General features: G+C 45.4%; 1 protein-coding gene across 2 annotated transcripts in view; it reads left to right on the forward strand.

The window, feature by feature from the left end:
- Window positions 1-2,862: 2,862 nt before the first annotated feature.
- Window positions 2,863-18,592, forward strand: part of ATL2 (atlastin GTPase 2) — a gene marked incomplete at its 5' end in the record, with an annotated part of 42,328 nt that continues 26,598 nt past the window's right edge. For both annotated transcript variants that reach the window (XM_084262058.1, XM_084262057.1), the window contains one exon: window positions 2,863-2,923. In XM_084262058.1, the coding sequence (XP_084118184.1) occupies window positions 2,863-2,923 (61 nt within the window). The remainder of the gene's footprint in view (window positions 2,924-18,592) is intronic.

Below are 18,592 nucleotides of genomic sequence, written 5' to 3' on the forward strand. Positions count from 1 at the left end.
AAGATGGGAGACTGCTCTGTTCTCCAGCCCAGGAGTGGTGTTCAGCACGCTTCAGGTGAGTGTTTGCCTCACAGATTTGTCATCACACAGGTCACCTCAAACCCAGCAGTGTTGCATAGGTTAGCTGACAGGGAGAGAGGAGCATTTTACACAGCATCTGAGCCTGATGTGTCCTTTTCTCTCAGCCAGTGGGAGCCTGCATGGGTCAGGAACTGTCCTGTCCCCTGCCATGTCATGCTGTCTGAAGGCCAGGAGACATTGTGGTGAATCTGTTTTGCTTCTGGCTGCAGGCAGGTGCCCCTGCCTTGGGCAGAGCTGGTTCTTTGCAATGATGACACTGGTTGTGCTGGCTGATCCAAAGTGGGTTTGGGACAACAGGTGCTTTTTAAAAACCCAGAAATCCAGGAGAAGATGCTGCCTGTAGCACAAAATGGTGCCTTTGCTGTCTGAAGGGACTACTGGCCCAACCTGCGCTTGCTGATTAGACACGTCCTCCTGCTCCAGCAGTTTCTTCCCACCACAGCCTGCCAGTGGTTTGTCCAGTTGCTCCCAAGCTTCTTTCAAGCTAAACCCACAGCTAGTTTAAGCAGTTTCAACACTAACTCCTTGCAGAGCCTGGCTTAGAGGAAAGTGGCATGCATCTGGGAGTACAATGGAGATGGGGACCTTTGCAGCCTGGGGATGATGTGTTGATAGCAAAATCCTCTGCTCAGAAAGCGTCACCTGCCTTTCTGTAAACATGGAAGGGTAGAAAAAAGGTTGAGCTTTTCTGACCTCTAAGTTTTTGCCTTCTCACATTACAGTAGCAGCAAGTCCTGCGGTGAGGAGCAGAAATCTGTATATGCACTATTTCAGACTATTTTTTTGTGTAAACTGTTCCAGACTTGAACAGAAACAAGGCTGTTTACTAACAATTAGAACAGGGAAACTCCCTTAGTATTGGTTTGGGGTTTTTTTCCCCAGTTTTTTAGTTTTCCCTGCTGAAGCTTAAGTCTGCTTCTTTGCTACTGAAACTTAAGTCTGACAGCTAACAGCGTTCCAATGTGTTTTACTTCAAACTTTGCCTGGCTTCCTGTGTCTCACTGAAATATGTCTATATTTAGTGTGCTCTGGCTTCTTTGTGTGTTTTCCTCTTGACTTAGACTGAGGTTAGAAGGACAGGCAATGGTGTACTCATTTTCCCCATCTAAGCAGAGAGTATTAAATTGCTAAAGGTCAATGGCAATGCTTTTTCTAGTGTTCATACCAACACTTCTGTGCAGAGGGGTTGGATCCTGCTTCCATTTATGCTCTTGTAAATCCAGAATAATAAAGTTCTTCACAGTTTTACAGCATTGCATATTTTACTATTGCAAGTGGCATAACAAGAGTTGAATATATGGTATTATCTTGATCATTGTATCCCTTTGTTTTGTTTGCTGCAATTACAGCATCTTTCAGATATTTTTAATGTCTATTTGAAGCAAGGACTGCCGCTGCAGCCACAGCACCAAGGGTGATGGAGCCCAATAATAGAAGCAGGCTCCTATGTGTTATCTCAGCAGTAATGGACCAAAAGTGGGGTTTGGAGAAGGTTTGGAAAGTACATTCAGGTGCTGAGACAGCCTGTTGTTTTTTGCCTTGAAGATCTCTTCTAATCTTTCCCTCCACCTCTGCTTAGGCAGAACTAAACTCTGCTTGTTTTTTAAAACTGCTGTCACTCAAAGGTTGCAGCTCAAGAACTGAACAAGTTAGCATAGTTCAAGACTTTGAGAAAAATGGTTTCTACAGACCATGTTACCACGGTGATATAGGTTTTTGCAATGCTGCTGCCCGCTTCACATGCTGATTTATCAAATGTGTTGTTACATGTGACAGAGTCACACTTACAGATTTAATTGTGAAGGTTTACATGACCTTTAGCTGTCTTAGCTTACAGACCTAAAATCTTTGTGCAGTGAATTGAGAGCTGTCCTTTCATGTGCTTCCAGCCAAATGCAGCAGCAGTGCCAGAGTGAGTGAGGTCTCAAGTGAGGAACTGGTGTTGCTGCAAGAAACTGAGAGACCCTGGGTCACTTTCCTGTCTGTCCCCCTGGCCTGACAGCAGTGGAAAAAGGAAGTGAGAGCTTAAGCCGTGTGATGATGCAGTGCTGATACAGGTGGATACCATAATCTAGCCTTAAGGGCTGGGCCTGGTGGTGTGTTGAAGGCAGGCGGGATGCGTTTTCTATGCGAGTCAGCCGTGCTGGCAGCCGACTGCCTATGATGAGTGAGGAATGCCTGAGAGATGCTAACCCTGAGGTGTTTCATGGGGACTTGGGCCCTCCGCACCCGCTCTGCCATCTTCATCCCTTTGCCCCAAACACCCTGCTGCTCTCCAGGCCCTTCTCCCCCAAGCAGCCGGTGTCCTGCGTGCTCCACGGCGTGTCGATGGCGGGGTGCAGGGCTGTGAGGGGACACCCCGCCTCAGCCCGGGGTCCGGCCCCAGAAGCAAGGCCCGGCTGGGGGTGCGCGCGGGTGGCTCCCCGCGGTAGCGAGAAGCCCCTGCGCCTCACGGAACCCCGCCACCCCACTCAGGCGAAAGGGAGGCTTCCTCCCGGGGGCCGTGCGACCCCTCCGCACGCCCACAACTCGGAACAGGGCCGAGAAACCACCACAGCCCCTGCCGGCCTCGGGCAGGGCGCGACCACGCATGCGCCGCGCACCGCCCCCCCACGCCCCCCCAGGCGAGAGGGCGCGGGCTGCGCGTGCGCCGCTCCGCCCCTCCCCGGGCGGGCAGCCGGGGGCGCTAAGACCCGCCTTGCCCGCGCGCCGCCGCCGGGCGATAAAGGTCTCGCGGCGGAGTTCTGACGTCACGGCGAGTTAATTTTAAACCCGGACAAGATGGCGGAAAGGGACGCGGCGCGGCGCACGGGTCCGGCCCGGCAACGGCCAGACCCGGCAGGTAACCCCCCTCCCTTCCCCCCCCGAGCGGGCGGTTGCGGGCCGGTGGCGGGCCGCCTGCCCGCCCGCGCGGCCCGTGCCAGAGGCGCAGGGCTGGGCGGCGGGACGCACGGCGGGCGGCTGCGGGGGAGGCCCTGGGGGAGGCGCGGGTGTCGCCCCCATCCTCAAAATGGCGGGGGCGGCCCCCAGACCCGGCGCCCGCACCTGGGGCGGTGGGGAAGCCGGCGCCGCTGCCTCTCCGCGGCTGCCTCTCCGCGGCTGCCTCCCTGCTTGGCCCGGTGCTCGCTCCCGAGCAGAGTCATTTAGCTCTCCCTGCGTGGCCGGGGCCTCCCGCCGTGCAGCCGGCGGCCCGTACCGGAGCGGGGCTGGCTGTAAGCGCGGCCCGGGGGCTGGCAGTCGGTGACCTTATTCCCCGCTGCGGCGTGGCCGGGCCGCCCCGCTGTTCAGCCGTGTGTACATCACGTGAGGAGCGGGGGGTGCGGGCCGGAATGCGGCTGGCGCCGCCCGGCGGGGACCCCCGAGCCGAGGGGCGCCCGCCTGACATACACTCGGGCACCCTGGAGGCTTCCCGCTTCCTCGGAGCCCCGTCCCCTGGCGGAGGAAGGGGCACCGGGCGGCGCGGGGAAGGAGGTGGCCGACGCACGTCGGCCCGTCCCCACGTAGACCCGGTGCGCTTAACCGTCAGAGCCCTCGTGTTCTTTAGTGGCGACCGGACGTGTCTCTCTGGCTCGGTGTTAGTCCCGGGTGCGCTGCAGTCTGCGCAGCCTTGGCTTGTTTAATACGGTGGTTTCTCGAGAGTAGCTTAAAAGCCGAGAACTTGTAATCCTCTCTGCCACGCTCCGTGCGAGGGGAGACCCGGGACTTGGGAGGACGCTGCTAACTTGAACGTGAAGTTGAATGGCGTGAGGGTTTCCAGCACTGCGCCGGAAGACTGAACTATTTTAACATCTTTGTTGTGTAACTGTCACTTAATTTGGAAGCAGAGTGGTTGGACTGGGCGCGATTAAACAAAATTTAGCAGATGCCATGTGGAGTCAGTTTTGATTGCTTCGTTTGCAAGCCAACTGGGGAGTGGGATATCTAACCGTACGACAGGCTGGCAGGTGTGGAGTGGCTGCTCTGCTGACTTCTTCTATGGGGAGGAAAAGGCGACACTTCTGAGCTTGTGAAAACATCCAGTTGTGTTTGGCAGCATTGTGGCTTTAATAATTTTAAGAGTCCAGAGGTTGAAATTGAGGATGTGATAAATTTTTTTATTGCTTGGGTACATGTTTCTCCCCCTCAGCACTGCTGAATTATCCTTGATGGGTCTCTGTGTCTTCAGTAGCAGGCAGTTTAATCTCAAAGCATTAGGTTATTGCATAACTTTCTCAGGGCTGTAAAAAAAAACCCCAAAAGTGCCAGCACACCTGTAATAAATGGCCTTTAAGATAGCTGTGTCATTAGTGGTGGAAACATGGGGCATCACTGAAGTTGCTTATGTGTGGAACAGCTTAATTGATAGGGTCTGTGTGTACAGCTATGGATGGTTTGTGCCTGCCTGCAGAAGAGCTTTCTGTGCCATGAAATAGCTCGGAGTGGTAGATGGGAATAGTAGAACTGTAACAGGAGAGGACTGTAACTCCTCCTGTGCTAAGTGTTGCTTAACAGCTGTTATGTTCTAGCTTACCCGAAAGTCACTATTGATGATGTTACGGTTCCCCCTCAAATCTTGAGCATTTGCTCAGTCGTTTGTTTCAACTAGAATTCTTTTGAAAGTGGGAGTGGGCTGTATTCTTTCCTCATCACGTTCACCTGCCAGCAACTTAAGACACTTCCGAAGTATTTGTAGTGCAGAAAAGCTTTACTTGAACTATCACAAAAGTATTTCTTTAAATATGTCAGTCTTTCCTAGTTTAGGAGGCCAAGCAGTTCTTGTTGGTGTTGGGTGGACAGGAATGCTCAAACGAGTTCTTGCAGGAGTGCTGATGCTTGTTTGGTGCCTTGTGCCAACTGTGGTCCCTGTGTTTTGGTTGATTGGCAATTAGTGTCTGCTTACCAACTGTATTAATAAAGTACTACTGACTGGAGTGAGATACTGTGATAGATGTTTTCTTGTCTTGCCCTAATAAGAACAGGGACACTACCTTAAGCTGGTTGTCTGGGCTGGATAAAAGCTGATCTGCTAGAGGGGAGGAGGACTGGGGATTTTCCTCTGATATATTAGAGTGCTTACCTCCTAATGGCAATATCACATCTTCTCCATGTTATGCCTAACTGCAAAACCAGCTGTAATAAGCAGAGGGAGATGCAGGTAAATTAGTTTCTGTGATGTTACTGGTTTTGTAGTGAACTGCAGTGGTGCTAGTCTGCAGCATGAGCTGGGTTGCAGGTTTCACTTCAGTATGATAAAACTAGTTTTAACTTTGTGTCTGTTGTTACTAGATTGCTGTATGTCTTGGCACGGTCTATAGAAGTTTCTAACTGTTCCAAGGATGTTCATAAGGATAACTGCCGAGTTCCAGTTAAACCTCCCTTCTATGCAAGGTGAGGTTTTGAAGTTGATTTTTGGTACCCTGTCTTCAAATGGAAAGTTTTAAGCTTTAAAATTGTGCTGAATTGTTTCCTTGTTTTTACTGTTGCTGTGTGCTGTGCTACAATGTGATCTGTAAGCTGCCAGTTTGAGTGAGGTTTTCCAACTTTTTTGCTAAATCCCACATTAACTCCTCAAATGTCTTGCACTAATCATTAGTACTTTGAGGTTTTGTCTTTAATCTCAACTGTCTAAGGTGTACAAAGGTATAAAAATATTTTCTCAGCTTCTGCATAAGCAGACCTGCTATACTTGTCACCTGCTATACTTGTACACTTGTCACTTGCCTGGAAGTTCTCAGAAGTATTTATATACGATGGTTCTTAAGACTTTACTCATATTGGAGAATGACTGAGTCTCTTTCTCAGAGTGGTTTTGGCAATTTGAACTTCTTGAGATGTCCAGGAGGAAAGATGGCAGTAGCTTTCCTTGGTTTTGGAAGGTTGTTTTTGACACAAAGAAAGTTATTTCATCCTAATAGCTGATTTTGAGGTCACAGTGGTGCACAGGGAGTTGATTTATGCAAATACATTTGCAGGGTTGGAATTTGTGTCTGAAATACCAGAACAAATAGATGAGCAAGTTTGAAGTATGTAAAAACATTGTTCAGGTTGATGTCTGCTACTTCAGTTACCTGCAAAGAAATGACTGATATGAAGCTAATGATCTATTAGGATTATAATCAGATAATTTCTAGCAGCAAATTAATATCTATTAGGGACTAATGTTCTGTAAGCATTGGTAGCTAACTTGTCTGACCTTTAACTTCTTTTTTCTGAAATAAGTTGATAATTTTGCCTAGTGTTCATTTGCAGGAAAGCAAGATTTTTACGCGCTTGCAAAGCATGCTTTCTGAAACAGAAGCAATATAAAAATCAGAGGAACTCAGAAGGCATTTAAATTTGGGACCCGATCCTCTGCCCACTTAAGAAACATGGAATGAAATCCGAGGAATTTGAAGATCTGTCTTTCCTCCCCAGCTGTTAATTCTTATTTGACTGAAATTATCTCCTAAGACTTGAAAGTAACAGCCATTGTCTTCTGTAGGTCTACAAAGGAGTTACCGGGAGATGATCTAGGGTATAAATGAATGCTGGGCAAGTAACTACCTGTTGGTGTTTACCTGGAGTTCCTACTCCATGGCAAAGCAAGGTGCTCACCCTCCCCCTTATATTTGGGAGGGTGTGTACATATGCCATGATAGTACCATAGCTGGAAAGTTCACTTAATGAATTACCTCTGTAGCAGGCTGTTTGTGCCATTACATAACTTAGAGCGATTGTCATGGTTTTACCCCAGCTGAGAGCCAAGATCCATGCAGCTGCCTGCTCTTTAAAGGAAAAGAGGAGGGGGAGAAAGGGGGAGAAGGGGGGCGGGTGTGAGGCAAGGGAAGAGAAAAGGAAGGGGCAAATAACAACCCCAAAACCAAGCAACCGAAAGCCCATGGGTTGGGATAAGGATAGCTTACTAAAATAGCAGAAAGATAAAATATAACAATGCTAACAGGACTTTAGAGCAAAAAATATATGAAACTGTTGATACACAATGCAGTTTCTCACTGAACCACACAGCTCAGGCCGTGCCACCCAGAGCTGTCCCGGAACCCAACCGTACCCCAAAAACAGTGCACCCTGGAGCTGCCCCTGCTCCTCCTCCCATCAGCTCCCCTTTATACTGAGCATGGCATAATTGGCATGGAATACTCTGGCCAGTTTGGGTCACCTGTCCTGGCTTTGTCCCCTCCTTTCTCATTAATAAGAAAATATGAAGAACTGGAAAAGTCCTTGACTGCTTGAGCACAACTAAAAACATCAGGGTGTTATCAGCACTGCTTTCATTTTAACTCTCAAACACAGCATTCCATCCACTACTACGAAAGAAGTTAACTCCATCCTGACCGAAACCAGGACAGTGATCTAGTGGGTTTGCCTGGAGTCTGTCACTGAGAATTCCAGCTCCTTCATGGGGACGTTGCTCCTTGAGGTAACCAGACTAGTTAATACCATGTTGTAGCATGAGAATAATAGATCTCTCTGCTCTGTATGATCTGTGAAGCTAAAGAAGTCTTTTTTTCCCTTTCCCATTAACTAAACAGAAAAAACCAGCTATGCTAAATTTACAGTGGCTAGTAGTTGGCTCCTCTTAAGGTTGGAAGAACTTAAATCAGTGTTTGACATCAAAGATAGCATTACTGAGCTTATATAGCATATGGGGCAGAAGTTACCTGAGTGAACACAGATAAGCTGAGAGTTGGAATTCATGTTTGATGCCAGCTTGGTGAACTCATGAGCAGGGCTAATAGGAAAACAAATATAATGTGAAAGAGAAGTCCATTTGAGCTTCTTCAGAAATTATTTACAGCAGACCAGCTTCTTTTAAAAGAATCATCTGCTCTTCTGTATCCTGGAGAAGTAAAAAGAGAACTGTCAAAGCTGTAGGACTGCACAAAGTGTGTTTTGGAAAAGGACTCAGCTTACAGCTCAGTCACTGGGCCTCTATTTATGGTTTGTGTATGGTATAAGGGGTATTCTGATATGCTTTTGCTAGGAGGGAAGATGTCTTGTCTAATGCATTTGGGTTTGGTCTTTTTCTTTCTTGTTCTAGATGTATTTCAGTGCAGACAACGAGCAAACAACTGATTGCGCTTTCAGCCCTATGTACCAGTGGTTTCAGTGTGGCAAGGTGGGGCTTGTGTGTACTGCAAGTCTTGGCAGGTTTCTTCTAAATGACTGGAATAGAAGTCCAGTTCTGGAAGGTGGTGGAGTTGAAGACGTGAACCAATGAAATGTGCAGATTAGACATGCAGTGTGGAATGTAATTTGCATGAGTTGATATTTGAGAGTAGAACTTAATTTGTTCTTATGTAGTCGTCGTGAAATCAGAATCAGGTTCCAGTCTGTAGTTAGTGTCAAATTGCAATGCATATTTGTTTTTCACCATTGCCTTAGAGATAGTCATGTTGAATTTACGAGTTATATTGGTCTCAGTATAAAGTGTTTGAAGTGTCCTTTGAGCAGACTGTTGTTCAGTGCTTCCTGGACAAGAAGGCCTGCGTGGGGTTTTTTTTTTTTGAACTTGGATTGAAAATTGGAGAAACCTGTTGGAGAACATGTGTCAGCTGCTTGTACTGACGTGTTAGGACTAATTCTCATATGTTGTGTGTACTTGGAAAAGTTGTTCTCACCTCTTATCTTCTCAAACAGGGTGGTACTGCTGAGTGAAAGAGTAAGTGTAGTTATTTTAACTGTCTCCATAGGCTAAATGCTATGATACTACAGCTTGCAAACTTGGATGCTATGTCATATTCCCCCTCAACCCCTTATGCATTTTTCAGCTCCCCAGGTAAATCTAAGAAAGATCTGTCTTTTGCTTGTTCACTTACCTTGGTCTGTGTAGTGTTACCTACTCTGGGAGCCTTAAACAATAGGGCAATGAAAGTTGCCATCTGTCAATCCTCTACCTAATACGGAAATCATCACAGAACTGATTTCAGGGGAGGAACTGCCTGGCATGGAGGCAGAAGCTTGTCTTCCTTTAATGTATTGCTGAGGCCTAGAATAGTAGTCAGAATGATTGCTGTAGAAAGTTAGGTTAAGGTTCTTGATATAACCAAGTCACTTCCTGAAAGAAAGAAGTCATCTTGCTTTTAGGAGAAATAATTTCTTTGTAATTTAATAATTTGTAAAACTTTGTGATTCATAACTAAGGGATTGTTCTTGTTGATTCTAAATGTGGCCTTAAAAGCCGCCATCAAGGCAGTTACCACTTATCTTCCAAGCAATAAAGTCTTAAGGGTGTCGTGGGCATAAGGGAGGGAGTGCAGTACAAAATACTTAAAAAGGAAATCTTTCTAAATGCTAGTATGTCAGGCTGCTCAGTACAGAGATTGTTTGGCAAAGTGCAGGCACTGTACTGTGGTGTTTTCTAGAGCTAATAGTACTGTAGAAATGAGTTGCTACTGATGATTTACCATATGTTATGCTCTGAGATTTAAAAGGCAAAATAATACCCAAAATAAAATAATGGTGATAGGAGCATTAAGAAATGAAACTTCTGCTATTAAGCTTACTTTGTTTTCAGTGAAAAACGAGCACATTATCCACTATGAACACTTAGATAGCAGATGTGATTAAAAACTTGTGGAGCCTTCAGATGCTGCTATGAATCCTGCTTGTTTGAGAAGACCCTTAAAATGCAATTTGGCGCTTTTAAAGAGATTCGAAGTTGGCTCATGTGATAGACTGAATGTTATTCTTAGAGTGTCTGTTTCAGTACTTTGAGTTGCAGACATCACTGTTTCATTAATCAAATATCAAACTGAGCTGTTCTGTAGCCTAAACTCTTGACTTGTTTTTGTAGTGCACTAGAACTGACTAGCTGAGGCTTTTGTGAGCTTTAAAAAGCAGCATGCTGCTATCTATCTCTGTTTAGGTTAATCTTCTAAACTTAAACTATTTACCCCAGCACTCCTCCTCTGTGCACTGTAAGGAGAGATTTCTTCTATCCACAGAATGAGAGCAACAAATATTATCTACAAAGACTGAACTGCTGGAGGGGGATGTTAAACACGGAGTGTTCAGACCAGCTGTGTGTCCCTCTTCCTTCACCCAAGTGCAAGCTGGGTATTAAACCATTTGCATTCTCAACGTAGGGTATAGTGTGCAGTCCTGTAGAAAAGCAGTTAGACTGGCTAGATGTGTTCTTCCTGTCAGTGCTGTCTTCGCTGCTAGGCTCAGCAGCCTTTAGCATACACATAACAATGGGATTTGCTGTCCCAGGAAAATGTTTAAAAACCAAAACTGCTCCTGTCCTTAAGCATCGGGTGAGGCTTTTGTGGTAACAAGTGTTGTGAATGATTTTAAAGAAAGCTTAGGTAAGCCTTGAGCCCTTTGAACTGATACAAAGGTACTTGTTACGTGGAACTGAGCTACTAAAGTATAAGTGTTTTACAAGCGTTCTTGTGACCACTTCATTGCAATGATTTTGAAACCAAAATTCTTCTAATCTACATTAGTAGAGCCAGCTCTCAGCAGGTACAGTCTCTTCAGTAGTGACATTCAAGGGAAGGCTCCTGTAGTGCAGGAAGGAATATGCCACACTCAGGGTTTTCACATCCGTTATGCATCCCTGCATATGTTACTGACAAAACTGAAACTGGTGTTAACCTTCATCTGCAAAGGAAGGAACCCTTGTTGTTAAGTGAAGATTAACAAATGTGTTGGCTAGCCCAGCCTAAATCTAAATTCTTTCAGATCTAGACATCCTTGGCAATGTCCAGTCTGATCCAGTTACAGCCCAGTTGTCTACTTGTCTTTGCAGCATTATCACATATCGCTAAGTCAGTCTCCCCACAAACATGCTTCTGAACTGTACATGTGAGATCTGAGAGTCTGCAGAAGTTTTCCAGCCTAAGTAAGTTGTAGTCACAGAACTCAACTTTTCTTTTGGCACCAGTGCCCAGTCAAGCATCTTGTGCCTCCCCCTTAGTTGTGCTGGTGCAGCTGTTTCAGAGGCTGTGGAGTACACAGCACACCACCTTCTCTTTGTTCAAGATAAATTGGTGCCTGGATGCAACACAGTGATACCAACACGGAGAGCAGCAGTCCTGTACTGTTCAACATCACAACCAACCCTGTGCCCCACAGGTGAAGCTGTGTAGCTCTGCTTTTTTTTTTTTTGTTCTGTCTGCAGCATTAGTGTTGGTTGAACTCCCACTGAGGTGATACAATTTGTAGGAAGCTCCTCCTATTGGATTGCTTTTTCTGCTGTTTTGGTTTGTTGAGCTGACTTGAGACTCAGCAGTGCTGGAGATGTGGCAAAATTAGCAGAAAAGGCAGTGTGGTATTGCGTGGTGTGGGGAATGGGAAAGAGTGGGCAAGCCCTTGTGTGAGTGGGTGGTTCAGGCTCAGCTGAGCTACTGAAACAGGCTTGAAGAGGCAACGGGGGATGGAGGAGGAGGTAGCAGTTACTGGCGCTGTCTTGTTGGCAATGTTGTTGGCTGCTGTTGTGCAGCTCCAAGAACTTAGGGGAGTTGGGGAGCTGAGTGTAAACTGGAGATTGGGCTAAAAGATCACTTTTACTTGGAAGCTTCAGATGTTTAGAAGCCTTATTTGATCACATGGGAAACATTAAAGCCTCTTTGGCTTGCTCTGTTTCCTTAAACCTGTTGGTGTTCTTGATTTACACCTTGTTTGTCCTGGCAATGAGTAGAATTGAGTAGGTCCCTTTGACCTACCATTCTGTACAGCAAAAGTGAGTACTTGTTTTCCTTGCTGCTGAGCTCCTCTGTGGCCATGGTGCAGGTGCAGCTGGGTGATGAAACCTATTCTGGCTGCTAATCTGAAGATCAAACACAGGGCAATTACAGTTGGCATTTCTCACCTTATTCTTTTTCTCCCTTCTCACTCAAAATCTGAGTTTTACCTGATCATTGTTGAAATTATCAGCTGCTGACATAAGGAATACATGCAAGGTACATAAAATGTAGTCATAACCTATATCAACTGGAAAATACTAACTGCATTTTCTTGGGTATGCAATAACCTTAAATAAGATAATTCTGAAATAGAAGCAGAAGTCTGCCTAGGTTGAATGTGTGGCCTGCAAAGATCCAGTTAGCCTGCAGTGTTCACTAAGAGCTTTCACTTGCTGTTTGTAGAGCCTGTGATGAACTAGGGCACTGTCAGATCTGGTGTATTCTCATTCCATTCCACAAGAACATGGAATAGTAAGAATGAGGAGAAAAGGTGAGGAAGATGGTGTTTGGTGCTTTCATCTGCCTTAGTGTTCTAAAGTGGCATTCTTGGAGGGGGCCAGAAAACTACTGGTAAACTGTACTGTGGGTAGATACCCTGTTAGGTCCTTCAGTGAGCATGCTAATAATAGCTGTGTTTTTAGGCAGAGTGGAAGAAGGATGAGAAGCGTGCTTTGTCACAAACCCTACCAAGTTTTTCCTTGTAGCTATGGAGAAACGTCTTTCTTAAAGTTCACTATGTGCTTTCAGAAAAGCAGCTATTTATCTAATTTTTTTTTGTAACTAGCTTGTGCCAGGGTTTGCACTGCTTCTGTATTTAGTCTCTGCTTATTTATATTATCTTACTTGTATACATTTGCTGAATTTGAGAGTTCACTATTTTATTCCACCTCTTCATTATAATGAAGTATGTCTCTAGCTTTTCTGTCCCCTTACATGGGGACCGTGGAATGCCAGTGTATCAGTATCTTCCCCAGCCATGGGAGAGCTGTCTGCTCCTGCATGCATGCAGGCCATTCAACAGAAAAGCAATTTAAAGTACTTAGGAGTAGACAGACTTATTGTTCAATTAGTTATGATGCTTCGTAGGTATCTAGGCCATCAGAATATCTTTTTCTCCTTCCCTGGCAGAATTGTAGCTTCAGGTACTTATGTCTGCTCGCAGTTTATGTAACAGTTCCAGATCTGTCCCTTAACATCCCATTGCCCTGAAGGAACAGTGAGAGTTAAATGCATCTTCTCCCCCACCCCCTCTTTCAACCTTATTGGACATCCAAGCAAGTCTTTCTTACTTAGATCATCAGTCCTATTTATAGCTGAAATATTAAAAACATTTAATTATTTCTGGCCTTAAAATGAGCTACTTGGCAGTATTTACTAGTCAGCAATAGGAAAGCAGTGATGCATTAAGGTCTGCGGCACCCCCATAGCTTTCATGTGGGTCTTGTTCTGAGTTTGCATGGAGTAGGATTGCTGGAGAAAAGGGGGAGGATAATTTTGTGACTTAAATCTTGTGATTTTTTTTTTTCCAGTAAATGTGCCAGATTTTTTTCACTCTGTCCAAATAAGGTTTGCAGGTTAACCTAGTTTTTTCCCTATGCTCTGGAACTCAGTTCACACATTCCTACGCTTTCCTCAGTTCACTACACCAAAACAAGAAACATTTAAACGGTATATTTTCTTTCTCCCTAAGGAAAATTTCCTAGGTGAAGCTCCGAGAGAATGTATCACACTTCAATGCTGTGTAGCAGTTTCCTCATGATAACTTACTTAAAACTTTTGATTCAAGCTGTGAACTCCCTCAGGCCGTAGAGATAGACCAAGACTTCAAGCTGTATGGTTTGAGGTTAGTATAGCCCACTTCAGCTTGTTTTAACGTTCAGGTGTCTGGTGGAAGCTCTCGTGCTCTTTGTATTGAGCTGTTAGGGGGAGATTGAGATTGCTTCAGTACAGACACAAACATCTGGTGTTTGTAGAGCACTGGGAAAAAGAGTTTGGTGATACTGAGAACTGAGGTATCTAGGGGTACTGGAAGTTTTGATTTAATGTTGGACTTCTAGCAAAGTGCAGGTTTCTTTACAAACAAGGTATTAAGACTACCAGCATGAAGAGGTACAGTGAGGTCTTTGTAACTTGTTGTGGTAGGAACTGGAAGGAGTGCTGATGAGTATTAATGAAAGTGACTTCTTTAGACTTTTTTCATAATCAAAGTCTTACCAAAAAGCAAATGGCACTTAAATTACATGTTCTGCTGCATCTATGTGCGGTTTTTTGTATCCAACCCACTATCTAGAGAAGCAGTTACTAGTTGTTGTTCAGTGTTTATTGATCAAAACCTGTACCATATCTAAACCCAACTGAGTTTAGCAATTAGTATGTGCTCCTTTTGTCATGGAAGAGTGTGAATTGTGTGTAATGAGCTGAAGCTGTATTTGGGTTAAAACTTAAAGGTAACTATGCTGTTACTTTCAATTAATGTGCTTAATGGGAGGAACTTGCATTTAGAGCTGACTGCCTCCTTTTTGTAGAGTGCAGGTTGAGCTGTTCACTCGTGTTGTTACACCACATGACAAATAGGTCATTAGCTGCTGGCTGTGTACTTAGGCGCAGCAGGAATTAGCTTTTCATTGTACCTCATACTTTAAGAAGTGGGTTATTTAGTTGAGTTTGTTCAGTTGAAATATTGTCTGTACATACACAAGCTATGGTTCTCAAAATCTGGCTTAGCGTCCTAACAAATGGTGCTTTGTTCTGGGCACTTAGCTGGTGAGTGTTGATGGTAGTCCTGCTGTAGCTGTTCCTGAGTGAAGAACTTAGTGGGAAACTGGGTGGTAGCATCATCTGTTGGCTATATTTACTTCTGTTTGAGTCTGTCAGCTTTGTAGAGGGCTGGAGCACCTGCCCTACAAAGAGAGGCTGAGGGAGCTGGGCTTGTTCAGCCTGGAGAAGAGAAGGCTGCAGGGGGACCTCATTGCAGCTTTCCAGTACCTGAAGGGAGCTTATAAGCAGGAGGGGATTCAACTTTTTAAAATGATAGGCAATGGCAGGACAAGGGGGAACAAATTAAAACTAAAGGAAGGAAGGTTTAGATTAGATATAGGGGGAAGTTTTTTTACAGAAAGAGTGGTGAGGTGCTGGAACAGGCTGCCCAGAGAAGTAGTGGAAGTGTTCAAGGCTAGGTTGGATGGGGCCCTGGGCAACCTTGTGTAGATCCAGGCCTGAGGTTGGTGGCCCTGCCTGTGGCAGGGGGGTTGGAGCTCTATGATCCTTGGGTTCCCTTCCAACCCATGCCATTCTATGATTCTGTGTCTTGCTGTCCAGTATTGCTTTTCTTGTATCTTCTTGCCTGTTTCACCTGGGTTAGGAAGTGATTATGCACATTTAGAATTGTGCATTAAATCCCATGCTTTAATTGAATGATTCAGGTTGAAGGAATTCAAAATGGAGTGGGGAGTGATTAGTGAACAGCCCCAGTATTAGGCCTGAGCAGATGGTAGACTTCAGGGGCAGGTTCAGCTGATGATCTTTTTGTATCAGCTCCTGCTGGAGTAGAACAATTGTAGCCTGGAGTATGTTAGCTGAGTAGTGCAGAAGCTTCAAAGCTCAGATGAACATCTTGAGAAAAAAAAAGAATGTAGCCATGTTTTTCTGGGTCTGCTACTTTGTAATACAAGCTCTAGTATCATACACTTTGGCAAATAAGATTTTTTTTCTGAATATACTAACAGCTTGAGGTTCAGTCTTCTCTGCACTTGGGTATTTGCAATGGTATTGAGACAACCCTGTGAGTTGGATGGATCTACCAGCCTGTCTGCAGTACTCTGGAAGGAGGCAGCATTGCCTGTGTGTTCTGCCTGTAGTGTGAAGAGCCATGCCCCTGAAACAACCACGCTCTGATCATGGGGAGGATTTGCTGGGTCTGTAACCCCATTATTAGATGGGACTGTATTTCTCAAAAGTGTTAAGACGATAAAAAAAAATGCCAAAACAAGAAGTCTGTTGCTTTGGTTGTGTCTCTAGCAGTACTAAATGTGTGGTCATGGAGACCTATGCAGGAAAGCTGCCATAAGCTTTGCAAGTCCAAATTGCCGTCCAGTGAATACTGTCTTCTGCAGTTCCTATCTGTGGTGGGACTGGACTATTGCAAGAACCTAGAGCAGTTTGTGGTCCTTAGACTGAGCTTTAGGACAAATCCACTTGAATACTGAGTTTCAGGTAGTACAGCGTGACTATACTGGGGCAGGTGGGGCAAGGCAGGAGTAGGGTTCATGTTGTGCATCTCGCTGTCTCCTGGCCTGACTTGAGTGTGCTATCAGCTTGCTTGTTTTACCAACTACTTGCAGAACTTACTACAGTGCTTCTGCAACTTTGAGGGGAAAACTGGACTGTGAAGTCAGACTGCTTGTCTTGTGCTTTGAGGAGTGCTCTGAAAGCAGTTCTTGGAAGTGGAATGTGATCCTTCTACCCATGATGCTAAAGCCTTCTAAAAAGGCTTCCAAAGTACTCAAGCGCTGCTGGAGACGGTGACTAGGCAGAGTAACAGTGTAAGCAGCCAGAAGGCAGTATAAAGAGTCAAAAAGGTTGTAACATCTGCCTAGTAACACATGACACATGCTGATTATGCTGCTGAGATAAGTGGTGGCACTAGTTCTACAGTTAATATGCTTAACTTGTGCAGTGTCTGTCCTGGAATTGCTAACTAGTTCAAAGTCTCTTGAAGGGAAGGGTGTTCTCTTGCAACTCGGGCATGAAGTTATCAAACCAGCTCTTCTGGACAGATCAAGTTTCCTTCACAGCTGTCAACACTGTAGTTCTCTATCGTCTAAAGTACTTGATTCATGGCAGTGGAGGTCTTTCCTGTGGGTAGGTTGGGACCTTTCAGATATACTTGGCTAGCCAGTCAAAAAATCAAGCCAAGCCAACCTGAACCAAACTAAAAAACACAACTTGATGCTCTGGACTTGACTTGGCAGTTTCTGCAGGTAAGTGAAATCTAGTAAGAGTTGAATAGGGCTGAAGATCAGTTTTTCTCCTGTCACCTCTGAGCTAAATGAGCTTAAGGGGTGTAGAATACTAATAACAAGAAGTTGTGAGCTTTCAATGGACATATTGGATATAAGCTCTTAATAGTACTTTCTACCTGTGATGGGGAGAATCTGCTTGTTTAGAAAAAACTCATGATAAAAGACCACTTGTTTGAAAAGCTGCTTGGCTTGAATAGGCTTTAGGTGGCTATGCTCTGCACTAATGGAAGGATGCTGCTACAATGAAGTTACAACTTTGAGCTCTGCTAAGGTTCTGATGGTAGGAAAAGATGGTTAATGTCAGGCTCAGAGTGAATGAAGAGAAGTTGCAGGTGTTGCTTCAGGCTATTTTACATTCTACCTTAGTTGACAAAACTGATGCCTTACTGCGGCTGCAATGAAGTATGTATTTAAATGAAAGAATATAAGAATGTTTTAAGTAATCAAGTTGAACTTGTTGCCTGGGGAATACATAGAAGCAGATGCTTTGATACGTTGTGTGAATTATCTGTTTGGGAAAACACGGTTGTCACTTCTTGGAGCTGTATAGTCCTGACACTTTTAGTGATAGAATTATTCCCTTTATGTTTCTGGGCTGTGACACTGAAGGCTTTCTTTCTCACTGTCACAGTCTTTGGGCCTCACCTGGGCTATCCTCCAGAGTTTTATGGTCTACAGAGGGATTGTGGTTTCACCTCAGCTGGTCACTAAGCTCCACGCAGCTGCTTGCTACCACCTTCCCCTGGTAGGATAGGGAGGGAATCAGATGGGTAAAAGTGACAACTCTTGGGGTGAGATAAGGACAGTTTTAATTGGTAAAGCAAAAGGCCACTCAGACAAAGCCTGCATCTGGGTTGGCGCAGTCACAAGCACAGGCTGGGTGGAGAATGGACCAAGAGCACTCCCGAGGAGAAGGAATTAGTGGTGCTGATCGATGACAAGCTCAATGTGAGCTGGCGGTGTGTGCTAGCAGCTCAGAAGGCCACCCATGTCCTGAGCTGCATCAGAAACAGTGTGGCCAGCAGGTTGAGGGAGGGGATTCTCCCCCTCTGGTCTTGTGAGACCCCACTTGGAGTACTGTGTCCAGCTCTGGGGACCCAAGTACAGGCAAGGCATGGAGCTATTGGAGCAAGTCCAGAGAAGGGCCATGAAGATGATCTGGGGGCTGGAGCACCTCTCCTATGAAGACAGGCTGAGAGAGCCTGGAGAAGAGAAGGCTCTGGGGAGATGTAATTACAGCCTACCAATACCTTGAAGGGGTCCTACAACAAAGTGGGAGAGGGACTGTTTACCAGAAAGTGTAGTGATAGGACAAGGGGGAATGGTTTCAAGCTGAGAGGGGAGGTTTAGACTAGATATTAGGAAGAAGTTCTTTACTATGAGAGTGATGAGGCCCTGGTACGGGTTGCCCAGAGAGGTTGTGGAAGCCCCATCCCTGGAAGTGTTTAAGGCCTGATTAGATTGGGCTTTGGGCAACCTGGGCTAGTGAAGGCATCCTTGCCCATGGCAGGGGGATGGAACTACATGATCTTTGAGGTCCCTTCCAACCTGAAGCACTCTATGATTTTATGAAAGCAAGGAATTAATTCCCTGCTTCCTGTGGGTGAGTGAGCAGGTGTTCAGCCATCCTCAGGTAAGCAGGGCTCCATTGTGCTTAATAGTTATTTGGGAAGACAAACATCATCACTCCAAACATCCCCGCTTCCTTCCTTCTTCACCCAACTTTATCTGTTGAGCATGACATCATATGATATATTCCTTTGGTCAGCTGTCTGTGTCCCCTCCAAACTTCTTGTGCACCCCCCAGGCTACCTGCAGGTG

The sequence above is a fragment of the Gallinula chloropus genome (genome assembly GCF_964237585.1).
Source record: "Gallinula chloropus genome assembly, chromosome: 3".
NCBI classification, from domain to species: domain Eukaryota; kingdom Metazoa; phylum Chordata; class Aves; order Gruiformes; family Rallidae; genus Gallinula; species Gallinula chloropus.